The sequence below is a fragment of the Pleurodeles waltl genome, chromosome 6 (assembly GCF_031143425.1).
Source record: "Pleurodeles waltl isolate 20211129_DDA chromosome 6, aPleWal1.hap1.20221129, whole genome shotgun sequence".
NCBI lineage: Eukaryota > Metazoa > Chordata > Amphibia > Caudata > Salamandridae > Pleurodeles > Pleurodeles waltl.
The window spans coordinates 1,685,988,138-1,686,010,287 of NC_090445.1; the positions used below are offsets into that span (position 1 = coordinate 1,685,988,138).

The 22,150-nt window shown below is 47.4% G+C and overlaps 1 protein-coding gene across 3 annotated transcripts in view; it reads right to left on the reverse strand.

Moving 5' to 3' along the window:
• The window catches only part of GOLGA1 (golgin A1), a 234,675-nt gene that overhangs the window by 97,540 nt on the left and 114,985 nt on the right, over positions 1–22,150 (reverse strand). For all 3 annotated transcript variants that reach the window (XM_069241738.1, XM_069241739.1, XM_069241737.1), the window contains one exon: positions 391–493. In XM_069241738.1, coding sequence (XP_069097839.1) covers positions 391–493 — 103 coding nt within the window. The remainder of the gene's footprint in view (positions 1–390; positions 494–22,150) is intronic.

Consider the following 22,150-nt stretch of genomic DNA (forward strand, 5'->3'; position numbering starts at 1 on the left):
ACATCCCCTAATGACATACTTCTGTGAAGCACTCCATTCTGTAAAAAGACACACTGTGATACTATATAGGAGCAAAGGCATTAGTAGGAAATTAGGGGAGAAGAGTCAGTTGGAAAACATTTTAATGAAAGGGATGGACACTGCTTATTTTGCCAGCACCTGAGGGTTGCCTTTTTAGATTTAAAGGGTAAAATTTTATCTCTAGATCAAGACTCACACTTGCCCCCATGATACCCAAGGTTAGTGATTATACTGTATTCTTCTGTGCATGCTTCTTCTCTAAGCTGTCAAAACAGCAAAACAAAATAAGATCTATGGCTACCAATTTTAATATGGAGATGTGCAATCAAACAGAAGTTGTAAAATCAGCAGTTTAAAACTCTCTCTTACCTTGTCTCAGTTTGTCTATTTCCTCTTCCTTTCTGTTCATCACTTCCCGTTGTTTAAGGAGAGCCTCATCTTTTTCCTGAATTGTGGATTCTAGATTTGTGACCTATGGAAGAAAATATGCCGTGTTGATGGTCTAACAAGGTCGATATATCTGGAAATACAGATCCATTATATAGTAGCACAGTTTGCACATTTTGTTAGAAAACCATGGGACCCAATCAAGAAAAGGGTAAAGTGGCACAAACTGTAAAGCATTGATTGGGAAGAATGAATCAAACTGATCCTAGGAGCATCGACTACACCATATTCACTGACACCAACAGGTGCCTAAGTCAAGTGCATACCACTGCAGTTAAAAAAACATGTACAACCACATAACCAACTAAAGATAAGACTGCAATCAAATAACCTACGTTTTGACACAAAAGGGACTACCACCTAAATTACAGAACCACAAATAACTGGACAGCTGCAAAATGTAAAATGCACACAAAGCTTATTTTAAAACTTTTTCCAAACCAGACTATGACTCTCCTGTACCCATGCATAATTCATCGGAATTACGCATGGGTACAGGTACACATTGTTTCTTTTTTTAAAGTCAAGTGTACAGAAAGATAAACGATGGCACAGGTAAACAGCACCAAGTAAGGCGCTGAACTGTAATGATCAAGACTAACAATTATGACATGCCTCATCACCATCAATGCACAGCAGATCACACGAGGGCATGCATCTGGTCACACCCACGTGCTAGAGCTAAAGAATACAGAGTCAATGGCATCAAAGACACACTGCCCCCTAAAGTACAAATTAACAAGTCACTAACCTTCTCTAACGCTCTTTCTGGTAGAGACTCTATCAAGCCGCTATTTAATATTCCCCAGGCTCCAGACTGTACTCAGAAACTTTTCAGTAGGACCGCGGCATGTAGACATGTGGCACCAGTGGCTCCGTACTGATGCCGTTCTGGAAATGACGTGCAAGGCCCATATAGGCGCCACCCCTGCACACTGACATTAGTTGCCTTTGAGGATATTCGCGCCACCGGATGCAGAGCCCCAAGAGCGAAGTTGTTATGATCAGTGTGCACATTCCTAGACTTTGGACTCTATCCATTAGGATCACAGAGCAGGGAGGATGGAAGAGTCAGTTAAGACACTGCGGCTAGCTAGAATCTCCAGCAGAAAGAGTGTTACAGAAAGTAAGTAACTTGCTCTGAAAAAGTATTTTATTTGCAGATTCCTCGCTTTCTGAACAGATACCAGAGCAGTACCTATCTAGAGGTGGGTCTGTGAATGGACTCAAACTATCAAATCCTGCAGTGCCGAATGTATGCCCCTCCAGCAGAATCTAGCAATCCAGACAATAATGCTTTGTAAATGTTTGAGGGACACCCATGTAATTGCTAGGCGTATGTTGAATGCTAGAGCAGCGGTAGCAGCTATGGCCCTGGTATAATGAGCACCCAGTCGTTTTGGAAGCTGCTTTTTAGCCACTGCCTAGCACATCTTAATGCAGAGCACGATCCAGCAGAAGCGGGCTCTCTTCTGCATAGCTTTGCCTTTTTTTGCACTAACTTCACAAAGAGCTGATCTTCCACCCGCTTTTCTTTTACATGTTCTATGTAGAAGCTCAATGCTTAGGGTCCAAACTGAGTCTTTCCTCCTCCATGGAGAGGTACGTGGAGCATAGAATGCTGGCAGTGTCATGGTTTATTCAATGTGAAATGGTGTTACAACGTTTGTCAGAAAAGACACAGTCAGCAGAACCAGTTTGTCAGGGAAGAAGGCAGTATATCGTAGATTTACACAAAGAGCCTCAAGCTTTCTGACACATGGTGCAGAGGTGATGGTAATGAGAAACAGTCTTGAGAGTAAGAAGTCATTTGGGTAGCTGGGGAGCAGTGCGAACAGAGTGCACAGTAAGTAAGTTGTAGATTAAGAGCCCATTGGGGAATCACAAAAGGAGAAAGAGGAAACATGTTTAGGCCCTTAAAAAAAATCAAATGACAACTGGTAACTTAAACGAAGGGGTGATCCGTCAACATCAAGAAGGCTGACAGATAATCTTTAACTATGACCGAAGCAAAACGTTGCCAGCAAGAGATAAAATAAAGAAGGGAACATCAGATAATTTGCCCTTCAGGGGATCAATTTGGCTAGTGTCACACCAAACCACAAATTTGTCCCAATGACAGGGGTATATACGGTTTTCATCATGGGATGGCTGCCATAATGGTTGGCTGCCAAAAGTGCATCAACCATCTCAGGACTTAAAACGAAGATGTTCCACCGTTGCCGCTCAATTTCCAAGCATGAAGATGGAAACTGCAAAGGCTTCGGTTCAGAACACTTATTTTTTGCTGCGACAGTAAGTCCTCAGGAGGAGCAGCCTGATGAGAGGACAGGTTATCAAACCCAAGAAGCTCTGGCTATCAAACTCTCTGTGCTCAATCCGGACTATCAAGGATGACTTGGGCCTGATCATTCCTGATCTTCTTGAGAATTCTAGGCAGTGGTAGCATCAGAGGAAAAGTATACAGGAGCCCTGAGTTCCATGAGGCAGAATGCGCCTCCGAACGAAAGCTACCTTGAAAATACCAATGAGAATAGGTGGTAACAGTGTATGTTCTCTGCGGTGACGAACAAATCTAGCTAAGGTTCTCCCCATTCATGGAAGAGACCTCTTACCAACTCTGGGTGTAACTGCTACTCGTGATCCACGAATCACCAATGGCTCAGCTTGTCCTCCATGGCATTCACAGAACTGGCCAGGTTCACCTGCAGGAAAAGTTATTGGTGGTCCAGCCACTTCTAGCAGTGCAAGGCCTCCAGCCAAAGGGTCTGTGATCCCATCTTGTCCTGTTAGTTGCAGTACCACATTGCAGTGGTTTATCCGTGAGCACGGAAACCAGCTGATACTTGATGGATGGAAGGAAGCAAGGCTTTCAGCACCAAGCGAATGGCCCTAAGCTCCAGAAGGTTGATATGGATGTAGGGCTCCGCTGAAGACCAGAGGCTTCTGATCTCTACCCCTCCCTACTGCCAGCTCTGGGTGGGTAAGAGAAGGGGGCCACTGCAGGCCATATCACAGACCAGCAACCACTACGGCAGATCCTTTGCAGTCTCGTCTAAAATCTGACCGTGTTCAGAGAGGTCCCCTCGATATTGGGCCCACCGACACGTCAGATCCCAATGCAGAACCTGCATATGCCACTTGCCATGCTCGACCAGCAGGATGCTAGAGGCAATCAGTTCCAGCAGCACAAGAGTTGACCTCACTGAAATCCAGGTCCAAAAATGAAAGATCCGGATCATAACCTGAATGACCTGGACTCTTTCCCAGGGGAAAGGCACAAAATAGAACTGTGGGCAGAATGGCTTTAATGAAGGTAAGAATCTGAGAAAGAGTCAGATGTGACTTCGGCACATTGATAGTGAACCCCAAAGATAACAGGAGATTCACCGAGGCGGCAGACTGAGAAGCACATTGACCTAAGCAGTGATGGGTACCACTGCCTCCACCCTTGAAACTGGTGGGTTTCCTGTAGAGGGTGGACAGACTGGTAGAAGAGGGCACCTCAGTCAAAGGAATAAAAGGAGCAGTGAACTGTGGTGGTGGTGAAGTGGGGCGGATAGAAAGGCCCAAAAAGTGTGCAGTTGACCTGACCTTCTTATAATGCTTTCAAGTGGAATCAGCCATGTTCCTGAACATGTCATGGAGGATTGAACGTCGTCTGAGATCCCAGTTTACTGCAGCCACATATGGCAGCAAATTGAAATGGAGGTGCCTATAGCCCATCCGATGGATCGATCGTGTCCTAGCCACATCAAATCGGGAACTTGGCCACATCCCAGCTGTCTTTAATAGCCTGAGAGAGAAAACAGGCAGACGGTCTTCTTGAACACCAGGAAGGAATTGTGTCATCGAATCCCAAAGAGTGAAGGAGTAACGGCCCAACTAACACCTGGTCTTGATCGATCTAAGGGCCAGGCTGAAAACACGTCTGTCAAACATTTCTGCCCATTTAGATTCTCTGTCAGAGAGAGTGGTAGGAAATGTGTTCAGTTCTGAGCAAAGTTTGCACCACCAGTCTATTGTGCAAAGAGTGCTGTGAAAGACAAGCAGGATCGCATGGAGGAGGGTGATGGCACCTGGCAATTTGTCGATTTTGGGGGAGGGCAGGGGGTGGACGGCTGGTGCAAGGTTTGGGCCATCCCTTGAATTACATATCTATCTTATCTCTAAAACTGAGGACGTATAGTAGGATGACAAGATGATCTTGTTCTCAGAACTGCAGGAACTGTATCAACTGGCCGAGGGTCAGTTCCTTAGATACATGCAGATGACAAGCATCCCGCAAAAACACACAGATAAATTGTGGGACATCGTAGAGGAAACACCACTGGAAATGAGTCTTGGAGGCCCCCTGCTTAGGTATGCCATTTCCCTGATCTATTGCACACTGCAAAGTAACAGCTTTCCACCTCTCGCATTGTTTAGGAATAAATGGGGACAAGATGGGTGAAGGGAGGAGGAGGCATGCAGCTAACCACTGGCAGTGGCGATACAGGCCAGGCTTGGACTGGTCCAATTAAAAATATTTCAAAGGGCATATTACACCAGAACATAGCTACTGAAAATAGGTAGGCCAGAGGATCACACATGGCTGTGGGGATGCAGGCAGCAAGATAAACTTCTGCCTATCCTCTGGTGTTGCCCAAAAACTAGGGAATATTGGGAAAAAGTCTGTAGGAAGCTTTCAAGGAAATGAGTAGCTTCTTACCTGTAGGTGTAGTTTTGCAGCTTGAAGAATTTTCTGGATTCACATGCTGTGCATTATTCCGCCATCTAGGGGTTGGGTCTGGAATTCTCCAACTTTTAGTCCCTCCTGTGTTTTTGTTGTTGGGCCTCAATGGATTTGCCCAATTGGTGCTTCTGTGACGTTGTGTCTCCTCCGGAAGGAAGCTCCCGCCTTTGGTCGCCATCTTCAGATTCTTTTTTTAAATATTTCCTCTCTATTCCTCATTTTTTTTTTTTTCTCTTTTCCCTTCTTGGTGGAGGTGGTTGGGTCACTTCTGAATCCAGAAAATTGTACAAACTGCAAGACTAAACCTACAATTAAGAAACTATTCGTTTTGCAGAGTGAATCTTTTCTGGATGCAACTGCTGTGCATCGATTTTGTAGCGGTTTCTTATTCTTGCAGTGGTTCGGTTGAAAATGGGTTTAAATTTGCACACAGATGTTTTAGTACCTCTTGTCCCACACCTGTGCTTCTTTGTTCATTGGAATGTCAATGCAGTAGTGTTTTGTAAACATGTGTAGAGAAGACCATGTCCTTCCTTGTTCACTGGGGTTGAATTCAGTTTCCCCCCGCTCTTGTGTGACATAGTTTGATGGCTTGCATGATCCATTTGACAACAGCCCCCTTTGTCACCCCATTCCCTATATTACTGTGTGCAAAAGACACAAATAGCTGATTTGTCTTTCTCTTTGGCTGTCTTCTCAATCTACTACATCATTGTTTGCCTTGTGTCTAGCGTATGTAGCGCTCTCTCTGCTCGATTCTTCGGGTTTTGGAAGAAGCCTGGTATTTGAATAGCTTGATATTTTTTTTTTTTTTTTAAATATATTTTATTAACCTTTTGTTGCTTTACATTTATACGTTTGCTCGAGTTAACAACTTGCATTTGTTGTATGTGAGCATTAAACAGTCTGCATTTGTGACACACATTATACAATTTTAGTTACTTATTACTTTGGTATTGTTAACATTTTCTATGCATTCGTTGGTACTTGGTGTTGATATACCCAACCCTATGACGAGCCGTGCTATACACTTCGCAATCTTATACTATCAATTTAACTCATATATGTGATCAGTCAACTTAAACCCGTTATACTCTGTACTTTAAATAGGAGAATGAGAGCGAAGCAAACTGAGAAAAAGAAAAAAGAGAGAAAAAGAAAAATACAAAAATGGATAGAGAAAAAAAAAGAAGAGGGGGGGGAAATAAGCAAGATAGGAGAACAACTTTACGGCGTTATGTGGGTGGGATTTGTAGCTAACGGTGTTTGAGGAGTTAAAGCATGTCAGCATGTAGGGGGAGGCCAGGCGCACCATCGCGAGAGGGGGGACAACAGGCCGTTCGCTTCATCCCCGTATCCAATGGTGATATAGTATTTGGTGGCTCGTTGGTTTCTGTTTCGCGTTCCTCAGTGTGGGCTCTACGAGTGTTCAGTTACCCCATGGAATTCCCTGGGGGTCCCATCCCATAGGTCAATCCACCAAGATGTGCTAAGTATCTCCCACCATTCCCATTGGAGCTGCTGCTCTCTTGCATAGTCCATCCCAGTTCGCCACTAAGTCTTCCCAGGCCGGGGCAATAGGAACCTGACGGATGCCCTTGGCCTCCTCCGCCTTCAGGACCTGTAGTTCAGCCCTGGACCATTTCGTAACATCCTTTTTCCAATCAGCCAGTGAGGGGTGGTCTGAGGATTTCCAGCCCTTTGAGATCAATCTTTTGTAAAGGGCCAGGGTTAGGTCCAGGAAATGCCCTCTTACTTTCCCGTTTAATGCTGCCGGCCTGAGACCCAGCAAGCACAGTTCCGGGGTAGGGAGTAACTCCGTACCGAATAGCTGGGACAGAATAGACAATATCTCCTTCCAACCAACCGGAAGCACTGGGCACCCCCACACCATATGGTCAAAGTCTGCCTCACCCCCCCGACATCTTGGACACGCCCTGGGGGCCCCCCCCCGTATATACGGAATAGTCGGTGCGGTGTTAGGTACGTTCTGTGCAGGTAATTATATTGGATGTATTTTAACCGCGCATTCCGTGTGATCGTCTGGGGGTATGCCAACGTTTTGTTCCACTCAGGGTCAGACAAGTCCCGCCCAATCGTGCCTTCCCATCGCTCCCTCAATGACTGCAAGGGATCTAATATGGATTGTAACTGGGTTCGGTATATTTTGGTTATCAAGTGGGGCTCCTCCCCCGACGTCAGTAGGAGGTGCAATACTCCGTGAGGAGTGGGTTCAGCGTTTATCGTGCACCAGTGGTCCTTCAGTGCGTGCACTAACTTCCCGAAGAGCAGGAACTGACCCAGGGGAACACCCACACCCGTTAGATCAGCAAAGCCCCTCAGTACCCCCCCCTCGAATAGTCCACCCACTGTCTCAATCCCTGCACCCGTCCAGGGACCGAGTCCCAGGCTTTTCGGTCCTTTCCCCCCAGACTCCATAATCATAACATCATAACATCATGTTGTTTCCAGGCAGGACTATTTTCTTGCCTGTCATGTGTGTCGCAATCCGTGACGTGTCCATTACCCCCTGGGTTGTCCACAGGTCCAGGTGTCCCTTGCCCGCCAGCCAGCCGGCTACCCACTGTAGTTGGGATGGCAAGTAATAAGCCTCAAAGTCGGGGGCACCCAGTCCTCCCATGCGGGTCGGCCTACAAGTGGTCGTGAGTGCAGTGCGTCTACGTCCATTGTCCCAAATTAGCTCTCTGAGCAGAACGTTCAAGTCACGGAACCATACCGGAGGGATCAACAATGGTAAATTGACAAAGTAGTAGAGGAGTCTTGGAAGCATGATCATTTTAGATAGTGCCACTCTGGCCATTATTGATAACTTCAGGGAGCGCCAAAACCCTACCGAGGACCTCAAGGATCGAGTCGCTTTGCCAAGGTTACCCTCCCTGAGATCTTCCAATTCGTGGAATATTTGAATACCCAAGTACCTGAAGGACCGAGGGGCCCAGTTCACGTCTGTCGGGCATGTTGGTGGGCGCTCGCAACCTGCAGTCAAAGGGAACACGTATGTTTTGCCACAGTTTAGGCGCAGTCCCGAAACCACCCCGAAGTCCTCCAGTGCCCCAAGTGCCCAAGGGATACCACTGGGACCGTCCCTAAGATAAATTAATATATCGTCAGCGTAAAGGGAGACAATGTGTTCAGTTGGCCCCCACTCGACCCCCCTACCCACACCCCCCTCCCTCAGCCGAGTCGCCAGGGGCTCGATAGCCAGGGCAAACAGTAGTGGGGAAAGGGGGCACCCCTGTCTAGTGCCACGGAACACCGGGTACGCCCTGGAGATTGTTCTACCCGTCCTCACCCTTGCTAGCGGGGACGAGTACAACAGGTCCACCCATCTAACCCAGTTTTCTCCCAGACCCATTTTTAACATCACCGACCTCAGGTAGTCCCACCGAATTGAGTCAAATGCCTTCTCGAAATCCACCGCCAACAGGGTCCCCGCCAGCGGCCTCAGTTCTTCGGGCATGTGTAATACAGAGAAGAGTCGCCTAAGGTTTAAAGAGGTGCTGCGACCGGGAATGAAGCCATTTTGGTCAGCATGTATCAGTGTGGACATGTGGGGAAGCAGTCGGCCGGCTAAGATCCTGCTGAGGATCTTGAAGTCACTATTTAGCATGGATAGCGGGCGGAAGTCGGACACCGAAGCCTCCCTGTTGGCTGTCTTGGAGAGTGGGACTACCACCGCCTCACGTAGTGTACATGGTAGCTCCCCCTTTTGTATTGCCTCACGCATACATCTCCGCCAAGCAGGGAGTCAGTAAGGATTTATATTTCTTGTAAAAATCCATAGGAAGGCCGTCTGTACCAGGGGTCTTCCCAGGGGCCAGCTGCGTTATGGCATCATTTATCTCTTCCATGGTCACTGGCCCTCCTAGCCTATCCCTATCCTCGAGATCCAGCACCGGTAGGGGGATCCGTAACAGGTAGTTGTCAAATGTCACCGTCTCCAAGTCGTTAGGTCTTCTATACAGGTGTGCGTAATAATCCCTGAATGCGTCATTGATGGGGCCTGGGCATAGCCTACGGTTTCCCCTTCTATCCAGCACGCTTGTGATGGGTTCACTATCTCCGTTTGGGCGCACCAACCATGCCAACAGTTTACCCGACCTCCCCTCCTCAGATTGTATGGATGCTAGATATTTTTGCATGTCATGGCATCTTAGTCTTTCTTCAGCCTGCTTGATTATATTTTTCATCCTCTTGCCCTGCAGGGCCCTGTCTTAGCTCCCCCTCGTGTATGACCTCCTCCAGGGCGGTTAGCTCCCTCTCTAGTGTGCGCCTCACTCCCGCCGACTGCCCGAGACAGAAACCCCTCGTCACCACTTTGAGTGTCTCCCACTCCACCGCCCTGGAGGGGGTGGATCCCTTGTTTGTTTCAATGTGTTCTGTTAGGTGGTTGCGCAGTGCCTCTCTATATGCCTGATCTTCGAGTGTCGCAGGGGCCAGTCTCCATGACGGGATGGGCGGCCTGTCCCGTGATACCCTCATCGTTAGTAGTAGAGGGTTATGATCCGATATTGTGCGAGCAAGGTATTCAGATTGGGTCATATCGCGAGCCAGTCCCGAGGTGCAGACCACCCTATCAATTCTAGTGTGCACTCGGTGGAGGCCCGAGTAAAATGAATAGTCCCTGGCGGTTGGGTGCTGCACCCGCCAGACGTCCACTAACCCCCAAGTACTCAACCACTCAGTTAGATTTTGTGCTGTTTTAATTGATGTTGCCCCTTGGAGCGGTGGGGTAGACCTATCCATGTTTATATCTAGTACTGCGTTGAAGTCCCCTCCTATTAGTACTTCCCCTGTGCTCTGGCGGGTGAGGTGACTTGATAAGCCGATCATGAATGGGATCTGATCTTGGTTGGGGGCATAAATGCAACTCAGAACTAACGGGATCCCCTGTAGTTTCCCCTCCAGTATCACAAACCTTCCCTCTTTGTCAATGCTGGAAGACTCAACCGTCAGTGGGACCCCCGCTCTAATCCAAATCAGTGCGCCTCTTGCATAAGCTGAATACTCCGTGGCAAACACCCGCCCCCTCCACCTCCGTCTTAGTTTCTCTCCCTCGCCCATTGCCAAGTGGGTCTCATGCAACATTGCTATCTGCACCCCCCTTCTCTTGAGGAATGATATAACTCTATGTCTTTTAGCCGGAGTGCCCATCCCCCTGACATTCCAGGTTATAAGGTTGTAGTCTGCCATCCAGTGCTTGGGACCTGCTCGTGGCAGGTCTGGCGCGCCCTTGATCTCAATAGTCTCCCCCACATGCCCACCTCTCTACTGTAGTCAGATTTCTCCACCCATTTAGCCGATTTAACTTGTAAATGTAAACCCCAACTCCCAAACCCCAGGGCGCCTCCGGAACTGTAGGTTGCCCAATAAACTGTGCTATAATGCAACTTTTCCAAACACACAACTGCAGTACTCGCCAGCCAAGTCGGACAGGCAAGAGTCGAGTCAGGGGGGGGAGCCAGGTCCGGAGGGGCCACTCGCTCAAGCAGTGTGCTATGTCTCTGGGCGCCGCTTCACGTCCGGACTATACGAGCTCGTCGGCTGTCTGTGGGGTCACACTCGGTGCTGGCGATAGGCCCTCCGAGTCCTCGGCAGAGGACACCATTGTATCATCGGACTCTTCTTCGGTCCCTCCTCGGGGGGGGGGCACCTCACCACCCACCCGAGCCGCCGCCTCTAGGGCCGCCCTCCTGTCCGTTTCTCTCTGCGTTTGCGTTGGTGTCAACCGAGGGCGGTCACTTGATCTCTTCCCCTTCGGGGCTCGGCGGGCTCTTCTCGCTCCAGGGCTTTCACTTGCAGGTCGCACTTTTTGGGATCCACGCCTCTCAAGCCATTCCCATGCTTCCTCCGGCGATTGGAAGAATGTGGTCTTGCCCTCCACCATCACTCTTAGCCTGGCCGGGTATAATAGCGAATACTGGATCCCTTCGTCTCGCAGGGCTCTTTTGACCATTAGGAATGAGTTTCGCCTGTTCTGGACCTCCAGCGTGAAATCCGGGAACAGTGTAACTTCCCCGTTCCCTACTTTGAACGGGCCCGTCTCTCTGGCTTTCTGTAGGAGGATGTCCCTGTCTCTGTAGTGCAGAAGTTTAGCGATTATAGCACAGGGGTCTGCCAGGGGCTAGAGGTCTCGATGGTACGCGATAGGCACGTTCCAGGGTGTAGAAGGGGGTCAGGCATCCCGGCGCAACCACCTCGCTCAACCATTTCTCCAGAAAGCCCACCAAGTTTGACCCTTCGGTCCCCTCAGGGAGGCCTACCACTCGCACATTGCTCCTCCTGTTTCTTCCCTCCGCGTCTTCGGCACGTTGTTCAAGTCTTGCCACTCTGTCGGTCAATGAAGTTACCTCCGCCGCTATGTCTTTCTGCCTTGGTACGATGTCCGCTAATATGGTTTCCGCTTCTTTGACCCTGTCAACCAACTTGTGATGGTCAGCTCTCAGGAGCCCCACCTCAATCGCAACCTGGTTGATGTCACGTTGCAATGTTGATTTGGTATCCTCTATGGCCCCCAGTATCTTGTCTAGGGTGTCCTGAACTTTAATTTGTGATTGGTTTAGTGAGTCCGCTTCGCTCACCCCAGGTGGCAACTCGTGGTCCATGGTTCTATTCTTGTGACGGCCCTTGGGGGGCATCGGTCCGGCAAGCAGGCGCGCCTCGGGGGCCCCGGCAGACGGCCCGCGCGCGTTCGTGTGAACCACAACTAGGATTGTCCCTTCTTTTCGGACTTTGGAGCTCTAACTTCTACTCTCTGTCCTTTTTGGCCGAACTCCAAGAGCTCCGCTGGTTGTGTCTAAATTGCGGCTCCCAGGATGGGGGGCACTCATGCAGTAGGTCGCTGCTAATTACTCCCTATTTCAGTCCCGGTGCCTTTGTTCGGATTTCCAGACAGGCCCTGCCCCGGCAGCCAGATCCAGGCGCCCGCCACAGCCAAGGCCCAGTCATCCATCCAATAGGGCACTCACCCACTTTCCAGTCCTCTTTCCGTGCTCAAGGGTGTCCACCTGATCGTGTTCGTAATCTTCTCTCCGGAGTCAGTTGTGCCCCAAGACGTCCGGTGGCTCCGCGGTCCCCTCACGCCAGACAGTTGACCTGGGGCCGTCCGTTATGCGCACCTCTCTCAAGGCGCAACACATGGGGATCCGTGTTCAACTACTGAACCTCCACAGATGACACACTCCGTTAGGCAGCCCATCTCGTTGCCTTTTCCGTGCCCAGGTACTCCAATTGGGCCAAGTACAATGCCCTCAGGTCGGCTCTGGCAAAGGTGGGGCCGTTACGCCCGCTCCGTCGCTTCCGTTGAGGGCTTACACCAGGGAGGGCCCCCAGTTCTCTCCAACTGCATCAGGGGCCCCAGGGTCCGCGATCTGGACTCGCGCCGCATTTGCGAGCGCAGCCGCACCTGGTCCGCCCGCCTTGTTCCTGCTGCTGTCGGCCGCTCACCACCGGGCCGCGGCTTTCAGCGAGGGGAGGGGCCGCTAGCCTGCCCTCGCAACGGTAAATTCAGCCTCCGACGCGAGCGCCGATGGACTCTGGCCGCCCGCCTCGCTCCCGCCGCGGCTGACCGCACAACGTCAGGCCGCAGCTTCCAGCAGGGGAGGGGCTGCACGCCTCTCCCCGTAACGGAGCAAACTGCACCGCCCGCCTCTCGCCCCAGGACTGCGTTGGGGGCCCAATCGCGCCTCCCGGCGGTCCGCCGCAGGGAGCCCACACTCCGTGAGCAGGCGGCCCGGACCAGCGCGCTGAGAAGGATTAATCCGGCAGGCCCCTCCGGAGCTAGATAATCAGGCGTCCGCCATGTTCCGGACCCTGGCCACGCCCCCTTGAATAGCTTGATTTATGTGAGCTGTGACACTATCTTGGGTAGTAACTGTTGATCTGTCCTCATGATTATTCTGCCCTTGTGAATTTGTAAGTATGGGTCTTGGATTGTGAATGCTTGTATTTCACTCACTGCGAGGAGATGTTATGGCTACAAGAAATGCATTTTTCAATGTGAGCATCTTTAGTGTGGCTTTATGTAGAGGTTCAAAGGGTGCCTTCATCAATTGAGTTAGTACCACATTCAGGTACCATGTGGGTGTGGCTTCTTTCCTTGGTGGTGCTATGCTTTTGTCTCTTTCTCAAAATCTTTTGTCTCCTGGTGCTGCAAAAAAAACTCTTCCTATGTGACCTCTTCTGTGGGTCATTATTGCTGCTCAGTGTACCGTTAAAGATGCTTATTTGAACATACAGTCTAGCAGGTGTGTAAGATATTTTAACACTTTTGTTTCCCTTGTGTTTTTCTTTTATAGACCATTTTTAGACACCATAAGGAGTTTTGTTTCCATTTTGCGATGCAACATTTCCTTGTGGTTTGCCTCCGTACCTCTCTGAGTACTGCCATTGTGTTTTCTGGTAGTTTTAAATTACCACAATTTATGTCTTCAGGAGCCAGGCTGCCTGGCTTAAGGACTCTGGTTTGGGTGTAGTACCCTACCTCCTTCCATTGACAACAAGTTAGATTGCTTTTGTCATTTTAAAATGTTCCCCTTTGACATTTCTGGGAGTTCGGAAAACCATGTCTGTCTTGCCCATTGTGGAGCCACTAGAATTAGTGTAATCTTGCTTCTCCTGCATTTGTTAATCAAATGTCCCAGACCAAGTTATCAACAGGGCATTCCCTAATGATTGGCATTTTGAGTTCTCTGGATCTGTAAACAGGTCTATCTTTGAAGTTCCCCAATTTTTGAGGACCTTGTTGATAAACATCTGATTGATCGCCCATCCGTCAGAGCATGTTGTTTGTCTGCTCAATCTGTCCACTTGCACACTGATGAATTGCTGTTCTCTCTATAGACTTATGAATTGCCCACTTCCATATTTCTTGGGCTTGTTTCCATAAAGCAAAGGATAGCGTCCCCCCTTGCTTGTTGATATATAACATTGCTGTTGTATTGTCTGAATCAAAGTTGATTTGCTGAACAACTCTTTCTGAAATGCTTTTAAGGCTAGGAATACTGTCTTTAGTTCTAGGATATTGATGTGTTTTACAGCATCTTGCTTATTCCAGACTCCTTGTAATTTGAGCATGTTCCTACGCACTCCCCATCCCATAGGAGAGGCATCTGTTTTAAAAGATACTGTTGGAGATGGTTGTGTAAATGTTCTTCCTTGTGTTATGTGCAATTTGCTCCACCATTTCCTGCTGTACGTTCTGCGTGACAACCACTAGATCTTTCCAACTACCTGTGGCTTGTGACCATTAATCCTGCAGCCATTCAAGAATTGGTCTGATGTGCAATCTCGCATATGGGATTAAAGAGATGCAGGATGCCATTTTCCCTCATAATTTCCCCACAGTCCTTACTGTCAGGGCATGCCCATTCTGGTAAAGGTGAGTTTCTTGCAATAGCGACTGAATTCTTTTTTCGCTGGGACATATTTTCCCCTATATTGAGTTAATTCTCGCTCACAGAAACATCTTTTTCTGTTCTGGTACTGGTGATGACTAATCTAGGCTCAATTACTGAGAGACCCAATGTGACTAGTGTCCTTGTTCTTGGTACGTTTTGCGTGCGCTCGTCCTTACTAACGAGTCATCCAGGTAAGAGTAGACATGTATCCCCTGTTTTCTGAGGTGAACTGCTACTGATGCTAGGCACTTTGGGATAAAATCTGCCCAAGGGGTATTCACAAACGCTAGCACTGTGAACTGGTAGTGGGTTTCTGTTTACTACAAATCTTAGGTATCTTTTCTTGTTGCCATTCATTGGGATGTACAAGTAAGCATCCTTCAGATCTATTGTAGCCATGAAATCCCCTTTTTACAATTGTGGGATAACCTCCTATAAGGTTGACATCTTGAATGTATGTGTTTTTATAAACTTGTTTATGATCCTGAGATCTAGAAATGGTCAAAGGGATCTGTCTACCTTTGGTATTAGGAAACATGTGGAGTAATTTCTTTTGTTCATCTCTGATTTCTGCTTTCCCAGCAATTCCTTCACTTCTTTGAGCAGACGTGAGGTTTCTTCCTTTGAATTTATCTTCTTTTCTTGCTCCCCTTGTTGGAGGTATTCTTAACCATTCTATGCAGTATCCAGGTTTCATGATGTTGAAGAGCCATTAGTATGAGGTTATCGTCCTCCTCTCCTGGAGGAAGTTTATTATTCTGCCTCCCACTGGTGTTGTGTGTGAGAGGTTGTGATATTTTATGCCGCCTCTTGCTGGTGTTGTTTGCAAGAGGTTGTGATTCTCCTTTGAGTCCCTTGCTGGTGGAGGATGAACCTCCTCTTGGAAGCTGTCCTCTTCCTCTTGTTCTTCCCCAAAAGGACTGGTGTCCTTTTGGATATGCTGGGGTGCTCTAGTTACAGTGGTCCCTTGAAACATTTGATGGATGATTCCCGATTGGAAGTAGCCTCTTCCTACAGGCTTTTGTGATGGCATAGTCCCCTCTACTCATGATTCCTTTTAACTGCAATGCATCCATTGACTTTGTTGTTTCATTGTCTTTTTTTACTTGATTTAGTCTATCATCAACTTCGCTCCCAAACAGTTGTTCTCAATTAGAATGTTGGCCTGTACTTCACGGTTAAACCCTGAGTTTCTTATACTGTTCTGGGAGATGTTTCAATAACTCAGACATTTCCTCCAAGTGCTGATAGGCAAATCTATTTAGTAAGGCATTAGAGTTTCAAAGCACAACTGATTTGCTACTCTGCATTCGAAATTGGGATTCCATGCGGTCCATCTTTCCACTCTCTTTATCTGGAGGCGGCCCTGATGTTTTGGAATGTTAGCTCTTTTATGTACTCTTGCAGTAATGATGGAATCTTCTGGCACCGAACCCTTGATGTAAACTGGGTCCTTGAATGAATACTTGAATTGTTTTGCGCTCTCAGAGTCACAGATTTACAAGTGACAGGCTCATTGAACGCTTCCTCCCCTCATCTAGCACACTAGGAAGCGTTAGCAGGAATTTGTTCCTGGCTTGGAATGTAATAGTGCCTCTAGGAGGAAGCACAATTCAGTTTTTTCCTCCTCTATTTGGACCTCATATTTATCAGCAGCCTTCTGGAGCACCTGATTACAGATTCCGATGCTTTCGGGAGGTGAAGGCCTCAACAGATTGGGGTCAACAGTTTCTTCTGGGGAGTCTGTTTCTAGGTCTTGCCAGCGACACTCCAAATACTCTGACGCTGCTGACCCCTGATACAAGGTCTCCAATTTTTCTTTTTCCTCATAGAGTTCCTCCTATTCCTCTGGAGATTCAGGAGTCAAGGGGCTTTGAGCATTTCAATCTTTTTTTCCCCCTGCTCTTTCGGAATCAAGGTTTTGGCTGGAACTTGAAAAGCTTTTAAGGATTCATCAAATTCCTTACGTTTCGGAAGCAAGGCGGCCATTTCGGCCTTGAGCTATCTCCTTTTCCTCTCAATTTCTACTGATTTATTTTCAGCGTCGACAATCGAGAGGACTTCCTCTTCGATGACTAAGAATACTTTGACAACGTGGCTGTGGTTGAGCTTCTATGGTCTTCCAGAGCCTGCTCCTTTTTTTACGCCAAAGCATCTTTTCCTTCACCGTCCTTCAACTTGGATTTTTCAGGAGTTATCCCTCCAGCTGTGTCTCTCTTGAGGGATCTGTGGGGTTCTCTGTCTCGAGGTCTACCTTCGGTCAGCGGTGTTTCGAAGCAGAGGCTCTCTTGGACTCTGTGTCATATTTTTGTGATTAAGACCCTTTTTTTTTCCAGCGTCTCTCTTACCTCCTGCTTTTTTCTTGCTTGTCTGAGGTTCGGCATCGATAATTCTCAAGTCGGCATCTGATGTTTCTCCCTCTGCCCCATCAACAACATGTTCCTCCTCGTCACTTAACAATCCCAGGTCACTCAGACATGGAGTGGTACCTTGCCCCTGCACTGTATGGTGCGCTCGTCTTGCGTTTCCCTCACCTTCTTCGATGTGAATACTGCACAGGTGGTGCAGCCTTCGCTCCTATGTTCGAGAGCCAAACAACAGTTGCACACTTGGTGTTGATCCTTCTGTGCAAATTTGTGATGGCAACTTGGGCAGAATCGGAATGGAGACTTCTCCATCTAGGCTACACAGGAGGCCCCCGACCTGGTTTCCTCAACCAAAATTCCCTCCAGGGAATTCCACTTCCTCAATCCCTATGGTATTTCTTTTCCGGTGATGTTCTTCAGATTCGGTAGCTCTTTCGGCAAACTTCACACAAACTTACTGAAAGTTTTTCTTCCTCATGTTGGAGAGCCTCCAGCCAAGTATCCAGATCCCATTGGCGGACAAAAAGAATCTGAAGATGGCAACCAAAGGTGGGAGCTTCGAGAGAAGGTGACAACGTCACAGGAAGCACCAAATGGGCAGATCCATCGATGCCCAATAACAAAAACCAAAAAAACAAAGGAAGGACTAAAAAAGGTCTAAAAGTTGGAGAATTCTGGACCTAACCACTAGATCGCGAATAATGCACAGCATGTAAAACCAGAAACCAGAAAAGATTCATGCTGCAAAAATGAGACACTCTAGAGACGTGTAAGCGACTTTTGCAGTGTAGCCCTGATGGTGGCTAGACAAGATAGTACGCTACTGAGGTCATTGTCGACACCAACAGGAGTCGAAGTTGAATCTTAATTGGTGCATGAGATCTGACAAACTAGAATATAGGGCCCAGATATGTACATGCAAACTTGAAAATGTGTGGGGCTCCTGAAGGAATGTGAAGGAAGAACTAGAGTTAGTCAAGGTGCGGAAGAGCAGAACAGCTGATATACTCAGGATGCTGTGGCAACCGAGAATGGGTAAAAGCCAGGGGAGGTCGAGCAAGAGGGTAACCCCATGTGGGGCTGTGTGGGTGACATACTGCACTGTAGATGGACAAATGTACATGGGTGAATTCCGGACCTCAATTTACAGTTAATAAATAATGTAAATAGCTCTCGGTTGTAAAACAGCTAAAACATTTTTTTTATAAAGAAAACAATTCAGTATCCGTCAGTGCCTTGTTAAATGGAAGAAGGGGCTCATCAGATATTTACCCTGGTTGGAGGATTTCTGTCAAGACACTGATCTTAACCTTTCTCATGGGGAGTTGGAGGCCATGGACTTCAGTCACTCTAGGTATGACTTTTGAATTAGACCACCACCTCATGGCGCAGACAACCATCGCCATGGTGTAGGAAGCAGATTCCTCCGTGGAAGGTCCAATGGGTGAGAGAAAACTCATTTAAAGAGAGGTAGCAAGACCACCAACCTCCTGTATGTCCTCGTGCCAATTATCATCCTGGTAGGTTTGATCAAATTCATCATCAGGTCATAGTCATTGTCTGAGCCTATCTCAAAAAAAGAATGTAAAGTGTAATGTTTCCCTTGTGAAGATGGCAAATCAAGTAGGGTGAGGGGGGAGAGAGGCACCTCCCTCGGGTGGAACCTCGCACAGCACCAATCGAGGTCAGACGGGCATTGGCTCAGCCTTGGACAGAAGAATCAGGACCTTCTCCTCTGGTGTCGATGGGAGTGGCATCGGCTTTGAAGAGTCCGGGGCCAGCGTAAGTAAGAAAGTGGAGCTGGAGGCAAGATGGGCTCAGAAGGCACGAGGGAGCGGAATCACACTTACATTTATTGTTCTTGCTTCTTAGACATAACTGATGATTTCGATCGCAATGAAGATAGACCCCTTGAACAGCTTTGACGACTCAGATATTGAAAACGAGACTGGGACTGAACGTTGAATTCAGACCACGACTTGTAGCAGTTCCACAGAGGAGACTTTTGTGTTTGGAGGCAGAGCTTCCTAGTCCCTCATAGCCTTTGAGTTCATCAATGCACAGTTACCGGGGGCCTTGGAATTGTGGCCAAACGACGACACCACAGGCATACCTGGAAGGAATCCGTCACAGATATTTGTTTGCAACAGTCCCTACAGGGCTTAAAACCTGTCGTTTTGGGGGTATGGTATCCCTTACACACTGGAAAGAAATTCAAGGTAGTGTCTCTGAAAGACACAAAGGGAGCTCCACATCCAACTAAATGGGCCCCACACAATTTCTGGGACAGAACTGCATCAGTGCACACCTGTTTTCGCACCCGAGGTACTACTCAAATGTTTTCAGACCAGTCTGATGTGCAGGGAATATTTAAAAGGTGTGGAATCTGCAGCTAGAAGTCTTAAGCAGAAGAAACCCTTTCCCAAAGACTACATCAATGCAGACACCTGCCAAAAACACCTCAACCTCGCAGACATGCAGCTCTGTCTGGCACGCATAACCATTTGACCTCAAGAAAAAGATCACTCTGAAATAGGAAGTTCAGGCAAAAGACCACACTCTGGGACTACATCAACCAGAATGCATGCAAAGATTCAGACGTAACACCAGCAGCATCCTCCTGCAAATAATGCCAAAGAAATATATTTTGATGACAGAGAGAATGTGTTCTACTACGTTAGTAGGCATCCCCCTCACATTCCCATCTGGAAGCTTAGTAGGTGCACCTCTGTCTACTCAAAGCGTCAACATCTAGTTGGAAGATGACGCCAACATGCACTTCAGTTTATACTCCAAAAACATCCTCGGTTCCTGGCATGCTAATGCCACCCATGAAATCAGTAATGTCTTGGCTAGACAGGCACCATAACTGTATCTTGGAAGGGAAAAAGACCCTACATCATGCTGCACCCCTAAAAGATACTCCCAAAATTCATGATTTTCACTTCTCCAAGAGATAACGAATACCCTCTGAAAACATTCTGCACTGACATGCGGAGCACAGTTTTACACCAAAACCACTAAACGTTTAGTATACTTCTTATTCCACACTTGATGAGAATCCTTACGCATGCAGTCACTGCCTGGTGAGTCCCCACTAGTCCATGACATGATCCATGCAATTCTGCAACTCCTGGTATCAACTTTAATCGCAAAGCTCAAGCTTATGGTTTCTGACTACACTCATCAACCTGACGAATGACAACACTTATTGCTGGGCTCAAGGAAGAGACACAACCCGTTGTATCATCATTCTTGTCTTTCCATATTCGCACCTGCTCTTGATGACGTTGATCGATAAGAACTCCGTATATTAAAACTGTTAGTAGTATCTGCCACCACTTCATCCCTTGGCTAGCTCCATTTTCAGGAAAAAGAAAGCATGCTTTCTGATGCACTTCCAGCAAACATCCAACACATTACAGCCTGTTGCCCTATTTACGAGGAGGGAAAGCATTCCGATCTCCTCAGGTAATGTCAAAGTGACAGATCTGTCCTCTGTCATGGGTGTCTGTGTTCCCTTTTTAACTCTTGTGGAGTATGAGGATGCATTATTCACCAAGTGTGGCAATGTAAAGCTTGAATCTTACATCATGTTAGAGAGATGATGTACCAACATTGAGGAGGGAGAGGGAACAGGAGGTTGTTTGAGGCAAAGTGATGCATCATCCTGTGACCGTGTGGTGTGAGAGAGCAGGAAAAGGTCTAGAAATGGGGATGTTAGTACTTGTTATTGTTACAGGGACTTGTCACAGGAGAATTATTGTCCCATTTATTTTCATGCACCTTTGGGGCATGCCTTCATGATGAAGGAGGAGGTCAAAGTTTAAGCTATCTGCAAACAACTCTGAAATACTACAGCCACAGTAAGATCATGCAAAGATGCAATCTTGTGATTGATATGAGTGTGCCTTTCTATATTTTAGCTAGGTTTGCACTATACAAATACAACATACATCCAGGTACTTCTCCTATCCATCGCTACTGTATGCTTGATCTGACTGCGCAAGCTCAGTTTGCGCTATACAAATATCACATAAACATACATAACACAGCTCCACCTATCTTTCTGAAATTACTCAGGAAACAGGAGTTCAGGCTGCAATCCGCGAAGATCCACCTTTTTCATGTCTCAAAGCTTAATAAAGTCACACTAATTTCTAGTTTGGACCTATCAGTACTACCGTTTCAGACAGAACGTGTCTACACAACATCTTTTCAAAGCTGCGCTGCTTGCATTGGCAAACTATAACTCATTAAATGCCTGACAGAAAAGTTAATTTGGGGAAAGGTGTGAAAGTCTAAAACCAGTCTCCCTGTTTATGTAAATCATATCTAGAAATTCCATCTAATAAGATAATACTGCTACAGGCGACTATAGACAACACTTCACTTCCCAAATCTGAACATAGTGTGGCAGCACTACATCACAATAATTTTTCTATCTGCAAATTTAGTGGTTGATGCCCTTGAAGGTGCTAGTTGAACCACTGTTAAGCTGCAACCGTCTGCCTTCCTAATGTCTGCTTTAAGTTTCTTGAAGAAGTAAATCCAGGGACAGAAGGACAGCTCTTTAACCAGTAAAGATCCATGATTCATAAAGGGGTAATGCATCACACACTGTCTAGGAAGGTGGCTCTTTATATAATGCACCAAAACGAGGTACACTGTGGAAAGAGTGCAGGCAATCCCCAGAGGTATCACAGAGGTACAAATGACATCCCAAATGCTCTCTTTTGTGGTAGTGTAGGTGAGCAGGTATATCAGAGGGTAGTGCTAAGCATGTAAGGAACACTCTCATACAGTAAGAGAGACACACACTCAAAGAAATCCAACGCCAATTTATATAAACTTTGATACTCAGATCACCCGAATCAGGTGAGTGCTTTTAGAGATTGGAATTATAAACTTTTTTAAAGGTTGACAGTTCATTTTTCACAAGTGGGAATGTTACCCTCTGAAGAAAAAAAAAGCACTGCATACAGGTATAGTACAGCGACTTATTGGACCAATCTCCTGGACTTGAGGTGAGTATGCGGCAAGGTCCAAGCCCACACCAGCAGGTCACATCAGACAGCACTGGGGCAGCTTGGTGCAGGGGTGCAGTCTATAGGGATCGGTTCGATCACAAAGTTGCTACAGGGGTGGACTAGACTCCAGTC